General features: G+C 39.8%; 1 protein-coding gene across 1 annotated transcript in view; it reads left to right on the forward strand.

Annotated features, from left to right (window-relative positions):
• arhgap35a (Rho GTPase activating protein 35a) overlaps nt 1-16,267 on the forward strand; it is a 118,351-nt gene that overhangs the window by 94,943 nt on the left and 7,141 nt on the right. The window contains exons 5-7 of the mRNA XM_061972918.1: nt 6,551-6,628; nt 12,251-12,382; nt 14,614-14,719. Of these exons, the coding sequence (XP_061828902.1) occupies nt 6,551-6,628; nt 12,251-12,382; nt 14,614-14,719 (316 nt within the window). The remainder of the gene's footprint in view (nt 1-6,550; nt 6,629-12,250; nt 12,383-14,613; nt 14,720-16,267) is intronic.

The raw sequence follows: 16,267 nt of genomic DNA on the forward strand, positions 1-16,267 counted from the left end.
AAATGAAACTCACGGGCCACTAGTTGAATAATAGCCCAGATGAAAAAGAGAGGACCTGCAATAGAACCTTGAGGAACAACACTATTATAACTAATGACGTTGAACAAATGACTACTGACTGCGTCTGAAGCAAACAAGCTACAATAACACCTTAGCTACATAAATCTAATTATTATGAAAAATAACTGCCAAAAAAGGAGAGGACTTACAGGGGTGCCTTGAGGTGATGTGCATCACAGGTTTGACTCTAATACTCCATGTTTGCTGATAAGGTTAAAATGTCAATGCAAGGATCTGCCAATGTGTTTACAGTGGTCCAAGTTTCTCTTTACAACAGAAGCACTCAACTGTTGTTAGGAATTTACTGCAAAAATGTTTGTCTTCCAAGTTTTGAAATGAACTTAGGGGTCAGTATGGTGTCATTCCCGGGCCGCCAGTTGAATAGCTTTGCTCTCGACTATTATTACGACCAATTATTTCTTAATTAAATATTTCTTAAGCCTGCTCAGTGGCCTTGTGGTTAGTGTCCGCCCTGAGATAGGTAGGTCGTGAGTTCAAACCCCGGCCGAGTCATACCAAAAATTATAAAAATGGGACCTATTACCTCCCTGCTTGGCACTCAGCATCAAGGGTTGGAATTGGGGGTTAAATCACCAAAGTTATTCCCGAGCGCGGCCACCGCTGCTGCTCACTGCTCCCCTCACCTCCCAGGGGGTGGAAGAAGGGGATGGGTCAAATCAAAGGATAATTCCACCACACCTAGTATGTGTGACTATCAGTGGTACTTTAACTTTAATAGCGGAAGCATGTTATGACAGTACACAGGGTACTTTTTTTGTTTGTGTTTTTTTAAATATAGGCACCATGCCCTGTGTCCTTGGGAATATTTGGAACTATTACACAAGCAAGGTGTATAAAATAATCTATGCCACCTTGCTTTTATTTGCCCTCATTTCTCGGCTTTTGCTCAGTTTGAGTGCCAGGGTGGTGTGCGCCTGGCCTGTGCGGGCCATGGGAGCCTCGATAGTGACACAAAGGCCAGCACCCAGTGACCCGCCTGTTGCCATGGCAATAGATGAACTCAGCCTCCAGGCGGCTAAGCCCATAGAGGGATTCTCTGGAATCTGGGCTGATGTGGGATCAGCTGGAGCGTCGTCCCATTGTGACATGTGGCGGGGGCGCGACGAGTTAACCTGCAGGTGCTTTGATGCCATAGACTTCATGCCTTTGCTGGTTTATAGTTGCAGTGTGTTGCCTTTATTTACTCAATTACAGCCAGGGCTAGGTCTCTACTAGGGGTGAGGTTTAATAGAGGGATGGCCTTCATTTTTCTTAATGATTTAATTGATATTAAATGCAGTTATAAATAATATTGTACTCTACCGGTTAAAGTTTTAGAACACTTCGTTTACTGTTGCAATGTGGCAATATGTTCAAACATTTCTGCGAAATTGTAAATTTAACCACAATTTTTACATTATTTGCTATCAATTTTATTATACTAGGGATATAACCAGGGGTCGGCAAATGTTGAAAGAGCCATATTGGACCAAAAATTTAAAAAATCTCTCTGGAGCTGCAAAAAAATAAAAGTCTTATATAAGTGATTTAATGATGGCAACACACGATGTAAGTGTCTATATTAGCTATAATAGCCTACTATCAAAATGGCTGTATTGCAGGCTGACGCATATCTTCGTTGACAGAAATGTTGAAATGTAATATTTATTCTACACATTTTTACAACATTAGAAAACATTAGTAAAACGGAGGCTTCTCAGAGGGTGAGATAACTCCTGGAAATGACTGGCTTAGAATGTCCAAAGGTATACTGTAGATGTGTGTGTCCAACACAGTGGTTTCATATGCACCATGGTGAATATTAGTACCTTGGTATTAGTACCCCTCAATCATTTTTCCAATAGATGCATGTCTTTCACTCCCACACCCAACTGTCATTCCCGTCCTTGTCTGTTTTCTGTTCCCGTTTAGCCCCCCATCCTTTCACCACTCTCGTTCCCTCTCCTTTTGTCTTTTTTCAAAAGCTTTTGTGGATAATTGATTGGAAGACGATGAAGGAGGAGGTCGATGGCGTACGCCTTGACTGAAAGCTCGCTTATTTCCTCCCTGCCTCTGTCTCACCCCTCTTACCTCTCTCCTCATCACCTGGTTCGATTCTTCTTTGTCTCCAGCAAAAAGTTTGAAACGTCGATATCAAGGATGGCAGGTGGATGGTGGCGCGGTTGGGAGAGTGGCCGTTCCAGCAACCTGAGGGTTCCTGGTTCGATCCCCAGCTTCTACCAACCTCGTCACGTCCGTTGTGTCATTGAGCAAGACACTTCACCCTTGCTCCTGATGGGTCGTGGTTAGCGCCTTGCATGGCAGCTCCCGCCATCAGTGTGTGAATGTGTGTGTGAATGTGAAAATAGTGTCAAAGCGCTTTGAGTACCTTGAAGGTAGAAAAGCGCTGTACAAGTGTAACCCATTTACCATTTACCATTTTTAAGTTGTCAAATTGTGAAGAAGCTAATTTCATTTTGTGGTGTGACTACTCAGCAGACTCAGCTCTGCTTTCACAGAAATAAAAGAGACGTTCTTACATAGCAAAATAACTGTAAGAAGTTATTATATTGAAACTTTGAGCTGATGGCCATACAATGTTGTAATTTTTCGGAAAATGATGCCTTAAAAGTCTTTAAATAACGAATACCAACAGTTACTGTATTTGCCACAGAAAAGATGAAGAGTCGTTAGCTTGATGCTAGAATGCTTTCTTCAATTGTTACTTGTTTAGTTATTTTTATTTTTATTTTTTATTTTTTTTGAAAGTTTTTTTTACCACGGTTACTGTTTCTTTATTATGTTTATAAGGTCAGGAAATATGTCCCTGGACACATGAGGACTTTGAATATGACCAATGTATGATCCTGTAACGACTTGGTATCGAATTGATACCTAAATTTGTGGTGTCATCCAAAACTAATGTAAAGTATCAAACAACAGAAGAATAAGTGATTATTACATTTTAACAGAAGTGTAGATAGAACATGTTAGAAGAGAAAATAAGCAGATATTAACAGTAAATTAACAAGTAGATTAATATTTAATTTTCTACCACTTGTCCTTAATAATTTTGACAAAATAATAGAATGGAAAATGACACAATATGTTACTGCATATGTCAGCAGACTAAATTAGGAGTCTTTGTTTGTTTACTTACTACTAAAAGACAAGTTGCCTAGTATGTTCACTATTTTATTTAAGGACCAACTTGCAATAAGAAACATATGTTTTACCCTAAAATTCTTAGTTAAAATAAAGCCAATAATGCAATTTTTTGTGGTCCCTTTTATTTAGAAAAGTATCAAAGTACCGAAAAGTATAAAAATAATTTTAGTACCGGTACCAAAATATTGGTATCGGGACACCACTAGTACAGACACACATTAGTACACGTGAGTTGGATTACAGACGCACAGATTGAGATGCACGTTTTCAAATAATTTTGCTACAATAATACTTCCATAACATTCCTACTAGTGTACATGCAACAGGCTTTTTTAATAACTATTAGTTTTAGAGTTCTACAAATGCTACATAGAAATGATATGAATACATTATTGAACATGAGCAAATAGATTGTGAAAATTACAACTGTTTTTTGAGTATTTGGTTTGTCGGTCGTAACTGGAAGAACGTCGAACAAAATGTTTGCTGTTAAGTTTCCTGTAGCCTTTCATGTTACTCCTGGTGCTTTTCATGTGCTGTCAGCAGGTATCAAAGTCCCAACAGGGACTGCCTTAATAAGCGTTTAACATAAACCTTCAGACATCACTCTTGACTGTGCCTTTCGTGTGCCAGTAAACATAACAGTGCAAGCAGATGGCGAGGGGGGGAAAGCCAAGGTGGAATGTATTCGGTAATAAACATGAGGGATGGGAGTTTTTCCTCACCGCTGGTTGTGTGCACCTCAGGTTCCAGTGCAGCCTTGAATCAAACATAAATCCCTCAAAACATTCTAGTAAACAAGCACAAGTGGGTTAAAAAAAGTACTCACGGCCTCTTGTGCCTTGTTAATATCGTGTGCCATTCAGTTAGTTTGTCACTTCAGGAATGCTTTACGGCTTGGATGAATAGCGCTACTAGCGTGTTAAGCACAAAAAGGAGATTTTGATAGGCCATTAGAGCAGCCTCGACCTTCTTCTTAATGCCTCAGCGTATTCTACACACCACACTGCAAAAAGTCAGTGTTCAAAAACAAGGAAAAAAATTACAAAAATTTGGGGTATTTTACTTGAACTAAGCAAAAGTATTTGCCAATAGAGCAAGAAAATTTGGCTTGTCAAGACTTTCCAAAACAAGTAAAATTAGCTAACCTCAATGAACCCCAAAATACCTTAAAATAAGTATTTTCTCACTAATAATAAGTGCACTTTTCTTGGTAGAAAAAACAAATATGAGACATTTTTTCTCAGTATGTTGAAAAATATTCTTAAATTAAGTAAATGCCAGTGCCATTATCTTGACATAATGATATGCGCTCGGCATTACATTTCTTGAAACCAGCAAACTTACACTAAAAACTAGTTTATTTTTCTTAATGGAAAGGCAACAAGGCAACCGCTTGTTACATTCGGGGTCTACGAGCCGCTCAGGCAAATTATGTGGTCTAAAAGGCATTTTCCCATCGATAACATGACATCATCGCGCCAAGTGCGTGCTCTTTCAGTCAATTAGTGCGCAAGGAATATATATATATATATATATATATATATATATATATATATATATATATATATATATATATATATATATATATATATATATATATATAATTGTAATTTTGAAGAATTTACCTGAATGTGCATGAACTATTTCTGTTCAAAATAGTTTGAAATTTTACATGTTAAATGTTTCAATATTAACTGTCAGTTTACTGTACTGTGCCAACTGTACTACTATATGAGTACATCTTTTCTATTGTTGCATTGAAAATAAAACAGCAAAGTCCATCATCAAGTGTCATCTGTTTTAATTATGAGACACAATTGTGTCAAAGTCATGATTTTTTATTTCATGCTTGAAGTAAGTAATTATTACTTTAATGATAAATAAATGATAAATGGGTTGTACTTGTATAGCGCTTTTCTACCTTCAAGGTACTCAAAGCGCTTTGACACTACTTCCACATTTACCCATTCACACACACATTCACACACTGATGGAGGGAGCTGCCATGCAAGGCGCTAACCAGCACCCATCAGGAGCAAGGGTGAAGTGTCTTGCTCAGGACACAACGGCCATGACGAGGTTGGTACTAGGTGGGGATTGAACCAGGGACCCTTGGGTCACGCACGGCCACTTTTCCACTGCGCCACACCGTCCCTTAAAAAAGTAGTTTTATACTTGTGAGTGTTGATGACACAGCTTTGCATCAGTTGATATTCTAGTTTCAAGCATGTATCTTACTGAGATAAATTAGGACCAAAACGCTTAAAACAAGTGAATTGAAGTGAATTATATTTATATAGAGCTTTTCTCTAGTGACTCAAAGCGCTTTTACATAGTGAAACCCAATATCTAAGTTACATTTAAACCAGTGTGGGTGGCACTGGGAGCAGGTGGGTAAAGTGTCTTGCCCAAGGACACAACGGCAGTGACTAGGATGGCGGGAGCGGGGATCGAACCTGGAACCCTCAAGTTGCAGGCACGGCCGCTCTACCAACCGAGCTATACCGCCGCCCTCTAACATAAAATCTGCTTAGTGAGAAGAATTATCTTATCAGACAGAAAATAAGCAAATATCACCCTTATTTGAGATATTTAATTTTACTTAGATTTCAGTTTTTGCAGTGCACACATTGCAAAAAGTCAGTGTTCAAAAACAAGAAAAAGAAATACAAAAATGTGGGGTATTTTACTTGAACGAAGCAAAATTATCTGCCAATAGAACAAGAAAATTCGGCTTGTCAAGACTTTCCAAAACAAGTAAAATTAGCTAACCTCAATGAACCCAAAAATACCTTCAAATAAGTATATTCTCACTAATAACAAGTGCACTTGTGTTGGTAGAAAAACAAATGAGACGTTTTTGCTCAATATGTTGAAAAATATTCTTAAATGCTAGTGCCATTATCTTGACATAATGTTATGCGCTTGGCATCATGATTTTTTTTTCTGCTTGAAGTAAGAAATGATTACTTTAAAAAAGTAGTTTTATACTTGTGAGTGTTGATGACACCGCTTTGCATCAGTTGATATTCTAGTTTCAAGCATGTTTTACTCAATATAGGTCATAACATCTCAGCAACAAGCTGTAATATCTTACTGAGATCATTTAGGACCAAAACACTTAAAACAAGTAAAACATTTTAATATAAAATCTGCTTAGTGAGAAGAATTATCTTATCAGACAGAAAATAAGCAAATATCATCCTTATTTGAGATATTTAATCTTACTTAGATTTCAGTTTTTGCATTGCAGTGAAAGTAAACGACTTGCATACTTGACTCGACTAATCCCTAAAAATTATGTACTCTGTTTTACCAGGCTTGAGCACGGAGGGCATCTACAGGGTCAGCGGGAACAAGGCGGAAATGGAGAGCATGCAGCGTCAGTTTGACCAAGGTATGGATGGAGCTATGTCATTTATTCTAGCATTTATACACATTTCTGTATCAATCTTGGTTGACAGCTAGAATCCTAATTATTTAAGCTATTCTGAAGGCATAGGTATTACATATATTGTAAATCTAAAAACTAGTGCATTTTCAGTGACCGAAAATGTTAACTTTCATCACCAAAGCACCATTGCCGAAATTGTATGATGTGATAAGACAAGCACCTGGGGATAGGTTGATTGGCAACACTAAATGAGCCCTAGTGTGTGAATGTGAGTGTGAATGTTGTATGCCTTTCTGTGTTGGCCCTGGGATGAGGTGGCGACTTGTCCAGGGCGTACCCGGCCTTCCGCTCGAATGCAGCTGATGCTCCAGCACCCCCCGTGATCCTGAAAGGGACACGCAGTAGAAAATGGATGAATGGATGGATGTTGTAAGCAGGAAGCCCACACTTGTCTGGAGTGGAGGCAACATGTCTGATGTGTGGAAGTACTTCAGTGTGTCCGAGAAAGACTTGCGGATAGCAATCAGCAAAATGTGCAATATGGAAATATTAACATGCAAAGACATTCTCCAAAAAATTTTTTTTTGCAAGCTGCAACGGTTAATCGATTAATTCGATCAGACAAAAGTTTAGATTTATATTCTGTTGCCTTGATTAATCGTTTGAATATCACTGATAAAACTGTATAAAATCCAGACCACATGGACTGCCTGGAAATGGATTAGTTTTTGCACATGAGAGTGGAGATCTGTGGGTGCGTGATCTAAACAGCAGATAATTATTTTTTTAATAATGCACACATGTTAAAAGTGCAATTGTAGTGGTGATGATGTGCAAAAGAATGAAGGTTATGGAAGCAGAAAAATCTTTATTTCAACTATTTACTCTAAAATACGCATTAAAGCTATTAAGTATGTTTTATCCGTTTACTCGATTAATTGAAGAAACTGATCGTGTGAATCTTTGGACAGCACACGATTCGATTTTGATTCTTGGGGTAACGATTTGATTCAGAATCGATTCTCAATTCACAATCATTACTTTTTAATAACAAAGGGTGCTAGTTCTATTATTAACTAAATACCTCCGTAAAATAGACACAGTTGCTACAGTATGTAGCGTGACGCTTTTTATCATTTTCAGCTTTGATAAAAATGTTTATATTGCTTAAAAGGTTTAACAAAATGCTGATTTAATCATGTGATCCTAAAATTGTAAATACACGGAGGCAAATTTAGCTTAATTTAGCTTACCTTGCAAAATGTTACATTTATTATAAAGCAGTCAAATATTTAGTTACAAAGTTTAACATTTTAGTAACCTAAAAAACAAATTAGGATTTGAGATTTGTTGTAATTTTATTTACAACAAAATATATAAACGTTTATATGTAACAATAAACACTTCTGTTATTATTAGCTTGCATTCAATTGGCACAGCATGGAACATTAAATTCATATTGGTGGCTGTGTAGTTCACTTGTGTTTGTAAAACGCGTGACTATCTGCAACTCTCCTCTGGAAGTCCACGCATTATCAACACATCATTACTTTATTTTTTAAACGATAAATATTAATTTGCAATTACAGTTTTAGTGAAGTTTTACATACACTGTAGGTTGGCAGCTATCGATTATTTTAGTAATTGAGTAATCTATGGATTAGTTTGTTCGATCAATGAAGTAATCAGATAAAACACACTTCATAGCCTCAATCCGTTTTAGAGAAAATGGTCAAAATAAAATTAAAAAATTCTGCTTGTCCTATTCTTCATTTTTTTTATAAATACACATCAACACTGAAATTGCATTTTTAACATGTGAGGACGCTTTTTGTCATCAAAGAGATGATGGCACCCGTCGCTCTCATACATACTTGCCAACCTTGAGACCTCCGATTTCGGGAGGTGGGGCGGGGCGTGGTCGGGGTGGGGGCGTGGTTAAGAGGGGAGGAGTATATTTACAGCTAGAATTCACCAAGTCAAGTATTTCATACATATATATATATATATATATATATATATATATATATATATATATATATATATATATATATATATATATATATATATATATTAGAGATGCGCGGTTTGCGGACACAACCGCGGATTATCCGCGGATCGGGCGGATGAAATTAAAAAAAATAAGATTTTATCCGCTCGCGGGTCGGGTCGGGCGGATTAATTAGATATTTTTTTTGTTTTTGTTTTTTTTGTTTGTTTTTTTGCGGGTGGCAGTTAAACCAATTCGGAAATATATATACATAGTTAAATGTTGTTACCCACATACGAAAAACGAGCAGGCACCTGCAGCATATGCCACAACAGAAGGAAAAAAAAGAAAAGAGATGGACACTTTTACGGAGCGGAGAAGGGACGCCTCGCCGGGGTCCGGGACCGAGGCCCCTTCCCCCGAGAGGGCCCCACCGGGAGCCGTAGCTGAGGCGATCCGCGAGAAGGGCCCGACGCACGTCCAGGGTCACTACCGCGCCCACCGCACCGACACCCCGCCTCGTCCGCTTTCGCCGCGGCCGGCGTCACGCGCAGCAGGTAAGCAGCTTACCTGCCCGCCACCCCCGTGGCCGGGGGCTCGTAACATGGGTCACTCCGCGCGCTCCGCCCGCGCAGCTTACCTGCTTGCCACCCCTGTTGCCGGGGGCGCGTAACAGGGGTCACTCCGCGCACAGTGCGCTCACGAAAGGGGTGGGGCTCACCCTGGTTGATATAGAGAGCAGGACGGTGGCCATGGAATTTCATTTAAGGTTTGTGATAAACCATCAAACTCATTCGTTAAAAGGACTCTATAGTAATATAAAGCGAAATTTTCTGGACATTATCATGCAAGAAAGGTTTATTTTTGGGATCGCGATCACCGCGTAATGATTTTTAAAGGTTGCATTACAAACATTTAACTGTCCCATGTGATCAGCCAGTGCGATTGGAAGTCCATGCTCAATTATTGCCTCCGTAAATAAAACTTCGGCATTTATCACATCCAAAGAATCTGTTTGGGCGACGAAAAACGTTGAAAGTTTTCCACTTGTATCGCTAGCAACGGCATTAGACTTGTGTTTTTTTGTCCCAACGTGGTCTTTTACATCGCTAATTCCTCCGTGTCCGATCGAAAAATTTTGTCTGCACAAGATGCAATTCGCGTAGTTTTCACCCTTTTTTTTTAATTTTTATTAATATTAGATATATAACAACGGGCGGATGGCGGGCGGATGCAGTTTTGATCAAACGTTACATCGGGTGGATGGCGGATGGATGACGACTTTCTGACGCGGTTGCGGATGAGATAAATTGCCTATCCGCGCATCTCTAATATATATATATATATATATATATATATATAAGAAAACCTTGACTTTCAGTGAATTCTAGCTATATATATATATATATATATATATATATATATATATATATATATATATATATATATATATATAAGAAAACCTTGACTTTCAGTGAATTCTAGCTATATATATATATATATATATATATATATATATATATATATATATATAAAGAAATACTTGACTTTCAGTGAATTCTAGCTATATATATATATATATATATATTATATATTTATATATACTGTATGTGTGTGTATATATATATATAAGAGAAATACTTGAATTTCAGTGTTCATTTATTTACACATACACACACATAACATTCATCTACTCATTGTTGAGTTAAGGGTTGAATTGTCCATCCTTGTTCTATTCTCTGTCACTATTTTTCTAACCATGCTGAACACCCTCTCTGATGATGCATTCTGCTTTGTCTCCTTGTTGTGTGCACTGCACTCTCTAAAAGCCCTAGATGTTATTGTCACATATGCATGTACAGTAGATGGCAGTATTGCCCTGTTTAAGAGTGTCACAACATTGCTGTTTACGGCAGACGAACTGCTTTACGGTAGACGAAAACGTGACTGCTGTTGTTGTGTGTTGTTACCGCGCTGGTAGGACGTTAATGAAACTGCCTAACAATAAACCCACATAAGAAACCAAGAACTCGCCCTCGATCATTCTACAGTTATTACGTGATTGGGCAGGCACGCTGTTTATATTGTGGGAAAGCAGACGTGAAAACAGGCTGTCGACACGTCACTCAGGTCCGCCTGAATTTCGGGAGATTTTCGGGAGAAAATTTGTCCCAGGAGGTTTTCGGGAGAAGCGCTGAATTTCGGGAGTCTCCCGGAAAATCCGGGAGGGTTGGCAAGTATGCTCTCATATGCGCTTTATTGCAGTGGAAACTATGCACTTAAAGTTCCAGGCATTGCATGCAGTCAAGATATCAATTTTTTTATTAGGTACGCTCATTAAACTATTAATCGAAGCAACAGAATATAAAACTAAAGTTTTTTTTCTGATCAAATTAATAGATTAATTGTTGCAGTCATAGCCATAAATGCAATAGTAACTAGAAAATGCTATATCGATAGAAATTGCGTGTGAATGCTGATAAGCCAAACTGAAATGAAACTGTTAGCTTGTTAGCCAGATAGTGCAAGTACCGTAGTAAAAAAAAATAAGAGTCTTAGGTGCATATTTCTGAAATGAACTGGAAAAACTAGCATGCTAACAGTAGCATGTGCCAATTACCAAAATATATGACTATGCGGTGTATACCTGCAGAATTTGCTAAAAAAGCTAATGTGCTGATGTTATTATGCTAATGTTAGCATGCTGTCAAGTGACTAACATTAGCAAGGAGCATTTTGAACTTTGGAACTTAATGGGGACGGCGTGGCGCTGTTGGGAGAGTGGCCGTGCCAGCAACCTGAGAGTTCCCGGTTCGATCCCCACCTTCTACCAACCCCGTCACGTCCGTTGTGTCCTTGAGCAAGACACTTCACCCGTGCTCCTGATGGGTCGTGGTTAGGGCCTTGCATGGCAGCTCCCGCAATCAGTGTGTGAATGTGTGTGTGAATGGGTGAATGTGGAAATAGTGTCAAAGCGCTTTGAGTACCTTGAAGGTAGAAAAGCGCTATACAAGTATAACCCATTTACCATTTAACGGTTTGAATCGGTTTAGAAAGGTAGGAAATGTGTAAGTTAGAAAAATTGCACATTCCTTCTCAATAGAGAAAAAAATCAGAGGGAATTTTTAGAAATACTTGTTTTGAATGTGTTGATGGTAGAATGGTTTGAATCAGGTGTGAATATGGACGTTTGGAAATGGAAAATATGGAATTTTTGGAAAAATGGAAAATGGGAATAAAAAAAGTATATAATAATTTGAATGCTACCGTATTTTTCGGAGTATAAGTCGCACCGGAGTATAAGTCGCACCTGCCGAAAATGCATAATAAAAGAAGGAAAAAACATATATAAGTTGCACTGGAGCCCGGCCAAACTATGAAAAAAACTGCGACTTATAGTCCAAAAAATACGGTATATGCTTTTCAGCTTGATAATTGGCATTATTTCTTAAGCTGTTTCAGTTTTCGCCATTGGTTTTTATTTTAGGTTTTTACCAAGAATTTTCATTTTGGTGCACCCCTACTAAAAAGCTGGACACTGACTACTCTAATGTAACCCCAGCAATTATCACAAATTATATATGTGAATGTTTTTCAGCATTCATACAATGACTGTTATGTTGTCTCTTCATCAGATCACAACCTGGACCTGGTGGAGAAAGACTTCACTATTAACACAGTAGCCGGAGCCATGAAGGCCTTCTTCTCTGAGCTGCCTGAGCCTCTTGTACCTTACAGCATGCAGGGAGAACTGGTGGAGGCCTTCAGTAAGTCCTGAGGTTCCTTTTTGAACGTGTGGGAGGAGGGAGTCTTCACTAAAACGTAAAAGTGTAGTGGATTTGCTTTGAAATCCTGTTTGCATTTCTTGGACTTAACAAGCAAAAAGTCTCCCAATCCAAGTCCATTCATGGGGGGAATTGGATTCACCTCTTAGTGAGAGCTTAGCAGAAAAAGGATGGCGGGGAGAATATGGAAGATGACAGCAGGATGCAGGAGAGTTAGGACCTTCTTTTGACTACGGGCTTCCACTCAGGAATAAAGATTGAAGGCAGAACTTAGACTTGCATCATGGTAAAGATTTAGCCCCAAGGCTGCATTGTGCTGTCACCCTGCTACGCTCACACATACTGTACGTGTGTGTGTGTGTGTGTGTGTGTGTGTGTGTGTGTGTGTGTGTGTGTGTGTGTGTGTGTGTGTGTGTGTGTGTGTGTGTGTGTGTGTGTGTGTGTGTGTGTGTGTTTGTCATTTTTTTTTAAACGGCCCCAGCGAGACCCCTGAGCCGTGACAGGGACCTGATAAGGCTCCTGCAGGCGGTGCCACAACAGAAGGAATGAAGGCTTGCAAAAATGGAAAAAAAATAGAGCGAAGCCAGACACGCAATTTGAAAGCTTCATTTGGTGGAAGATTGCCAAGTAATGCATTGCTTTTTCACCATTTTGCCGACAGTTGGATTAAAAGGAAGATGCTATGGTGTATTTATAGTATTGTTTAAATTGCATACTGCATTTACGTTGTTAAATTCCATTCAGATGAGTTAAAAGATATGTAAGCAGGCCGAGGCTTGCAAGGGAATCCAAGGGTGGCTGGTTCAAGTTCGACAAATGTGCATGTCTCCTGCACTTGATTAATTGTAATTAACTCCTCAGCGGTATTCGTGTTTAGGCCCGGGCCGATTTTTTAATCGAACGAAAAATAAAAATAAAGTTGATATACCGGTAGTTGCCGGCGCCTATAAATTTCCATGTCCAATCCTTCTTGATTGCTTTTTTTCGTCTGTCTATTCCAATCAGAGTGCAGGTGTGTTAATTCTCAATAGCAGAAGTATATGAACAGAGTGAATCTTCTTGTCAGTTATCCACAACCTTTGTCTCTGTGGGCTCACGGACAAAGCTTTGCGAGTCGCTACTTGCTAGTGGGAAGCACCGTAGAGTAACAAAAATTAAAAGGAAAGAATCAGATTCAAAAGCCAAATGTCCCGTTATGGAAATATTTCAAACCGAACTAGTCTGCCCAATTTGTTGGCTAGTGATGGCAACAAAACAAACCCAAAGTTTACACCTTACTGCTATTACAGCATTGGTTGTGTTGTGCAACATCCATCCCTCCATCCATCCATTTTCTACCGCTTATTCCCTTCGGGGTCGCGGGGGGCGCTGGAGCCTATCTCAGCTACAATCGGGCGGAAGGCGGGGTACACCCTGGACAAGTCGCCACCTCATCGCAGGGCCAACACAGATAGACAGACAACATTCACACTCACATTCACACACTAGGGCCAATTTAGTGTTGCCAATCAACCTATCCCCAGGTGCATGTCTTTGGAGGTGGGAGGAAGCCGGAGTACCCGGAGGGAACCCACGCAGTCACGGGGAGAACATGCAAACTCCACACAGAAAGATCCCGAGCCCGGGATTGAACTCAGGACTACTCAGGACCTTCGTATTGTGAGGCAGATGCACTAACCCCTCTGCCACCGTGCTGCAACATGCTTGTTGATAAATGACCACTTTCATTTCCTTTCCACTTTTACACTGTCGCAGTGTGAACTGGCCAAAATGTGTTTTTGATGCTAAACAACACGAGTCCAAACTTCTCCGCATGTAAATCACGTTGTGGACGAGAACATCTGCTGCTTAGTGTCCGCCTTGCTCACATGCACACAGGGAGCGACTGTTGGCTGGTGATGTCAGCATTTCTGACTCACTTTTCGCTGCCATCAGCCTTAACACACCCTGTGTGTGTGCGTGTGCAACTAGAGGTTCATGTAATCTGAAATGGGTGTATTTGTTCTCTTGTGTGTGTGGTCCTTGTGACATCCATTTTAATAACGTGTATGAATTATGTCGTCTTATAGGATGAAATCACTGTCTTCTATACTGAGAACTGAGTCATTACCCTCTTCGAACTTTTCTACGAACAACCCCTCATAGTTACATTACATGTATTTGTCCTTTCCTCCATACTAATTTCACCTCTCTTGTACTCTGCCGCCATTCAGAGATCAACGACAGGGAGCAGCGCTTCCTGACGATGAAGGACATCCTCCGCTGCTTCCCCAGAGAGAATTATGAGGTCTTCAAATATGTTATCAGCCACTTGAACAAGTGAGTGAGATACGGGGTTTTGGACACGTCCACTGATCGGTGGTGCTCGCTACACTCCTGGTCCTCTTTAATGTCCCCTTTTCCAATGCATGGTGCCTACTTGCCACGCCGCCAAGAATTAAAATTAGCGATGCACCGATGGCGGCTGCTGGCCTTTCAAAGAGGGAAAGCGACAGCTGGGCACTCGCTGCTTGTCGGGGACAAAAGTCACCAGTCTCCAAAAACAGTTTCCAATAACACCAGAAAGAGATGCTAGATTTTTCGCTAGTCGTTTTTCATAAAGAAAAAGTCCCTTAAGGATTGGAAAAGTCACCAGATCAACCCGGACGACAGAATGAAACTTGAAAAATGCTCCCTTGGTGGTTTATATTTCAAAATCGCTGATTTGCTCATTTTGCTGCCAATCAATAAGGGATTTAGCCTCAGACAGATGATCCAATCATTTTGCGTCCAGGCCAGCTGAGGCCAGCCCACGACTCCCTCGACCAGTGTTTTTCAACCACTGTGCCGTGGCACACTACTGTGCCGTGAGATACGGTCTGATGTTCCGTGGGAGATGATCTAATTTCACCTATTTGGGTTAAAAATATTTTTTGCAAACCAGTAATTATAGTCTGCAAATGATGTGTTGTTGTTGAGTGTTGGTGCTGTCTAGAGCTCGGCAGAGTAACCGTGTAATACTCTTCCATATCAGTAGGTGGCAGCAGGTAGCTAATTGCTTTGTAGATGTCGGAAACAGCGGGAGGCAGCGTGCGCGTAAAAAGGTGTCTATTGCTTAAACCAAAAATAAACAAAAGGTGAGTGCCCCTAAGAGTGCCTTATATATATAGGCATTGAAGCTTAGGGAAGGCTATGCAGAACAAAACTAAAACTGAACTGGCTACAAAGTAAACAAAAACAGAATGCTGGACGACAGCAAAGACTTACTGTGGAGCAAAGACGGCGTCCACAATGTACATCGGTACATGACATGACAATCAACAATGTCCCCACAAAGAAGGATAAAAACTACTGAAATATTCTTGATTGCTAAAACAAAGTAGATGCGGGAAATATCGCTCAAAGGAAGACATGAAACTGCTACAGGAAAACACCAAAAAAAAGAGGAAAAGCCACCAAAATAGAAGCGCAAGACAAGAACTAAAACACGACACACAGGAAAACAGCAAAAAAAAACTCAAAATACGGTAAGTCACAGCGTGATGTAACAGGTCGTGACAGCACACCTACTTTGAGACAAGAGCTATAGTGATGCATGCTTGGTTATGGTTTAAAGTCCATCCATCCATCCATTTTCTACCGCTTGTCCCTTTTGGAAGTCATATCCAACAATTGCGACAATGATTTTTTTACTGTCAACTGAGTTTCGTTTTTTAATGATTTCTGCTGGTGGTGTGCCTCCGCATTTTTTCAACGCAAAAAATGTGCCTTGGCTCAAAAAAGGTTGAAAAACACTGCCCTAGACTCCCATCTAAAACAATTTCCCAACTCATATGGAAACGGGGTTTGTAATATTATGACTTCATACTTTTTTTGAATCTGTAATAC

The sequence above is a fragment of the Nerophis lumbriciformis genome, linkage group LG17 (genome assembly GCF_033978685.3).
Source record: "Nerophis lumbriciformis linkage group LG17, RoL_Nlum_v2.1, whole genome shotgun sequence".
Taxonomy (NCBI): Eukaryota; Metazoa; Chordata; class Actinopteri; order Syngnathiformes; family Syngnathidae; genus Nerophis; species Nerophis lumbriciformis.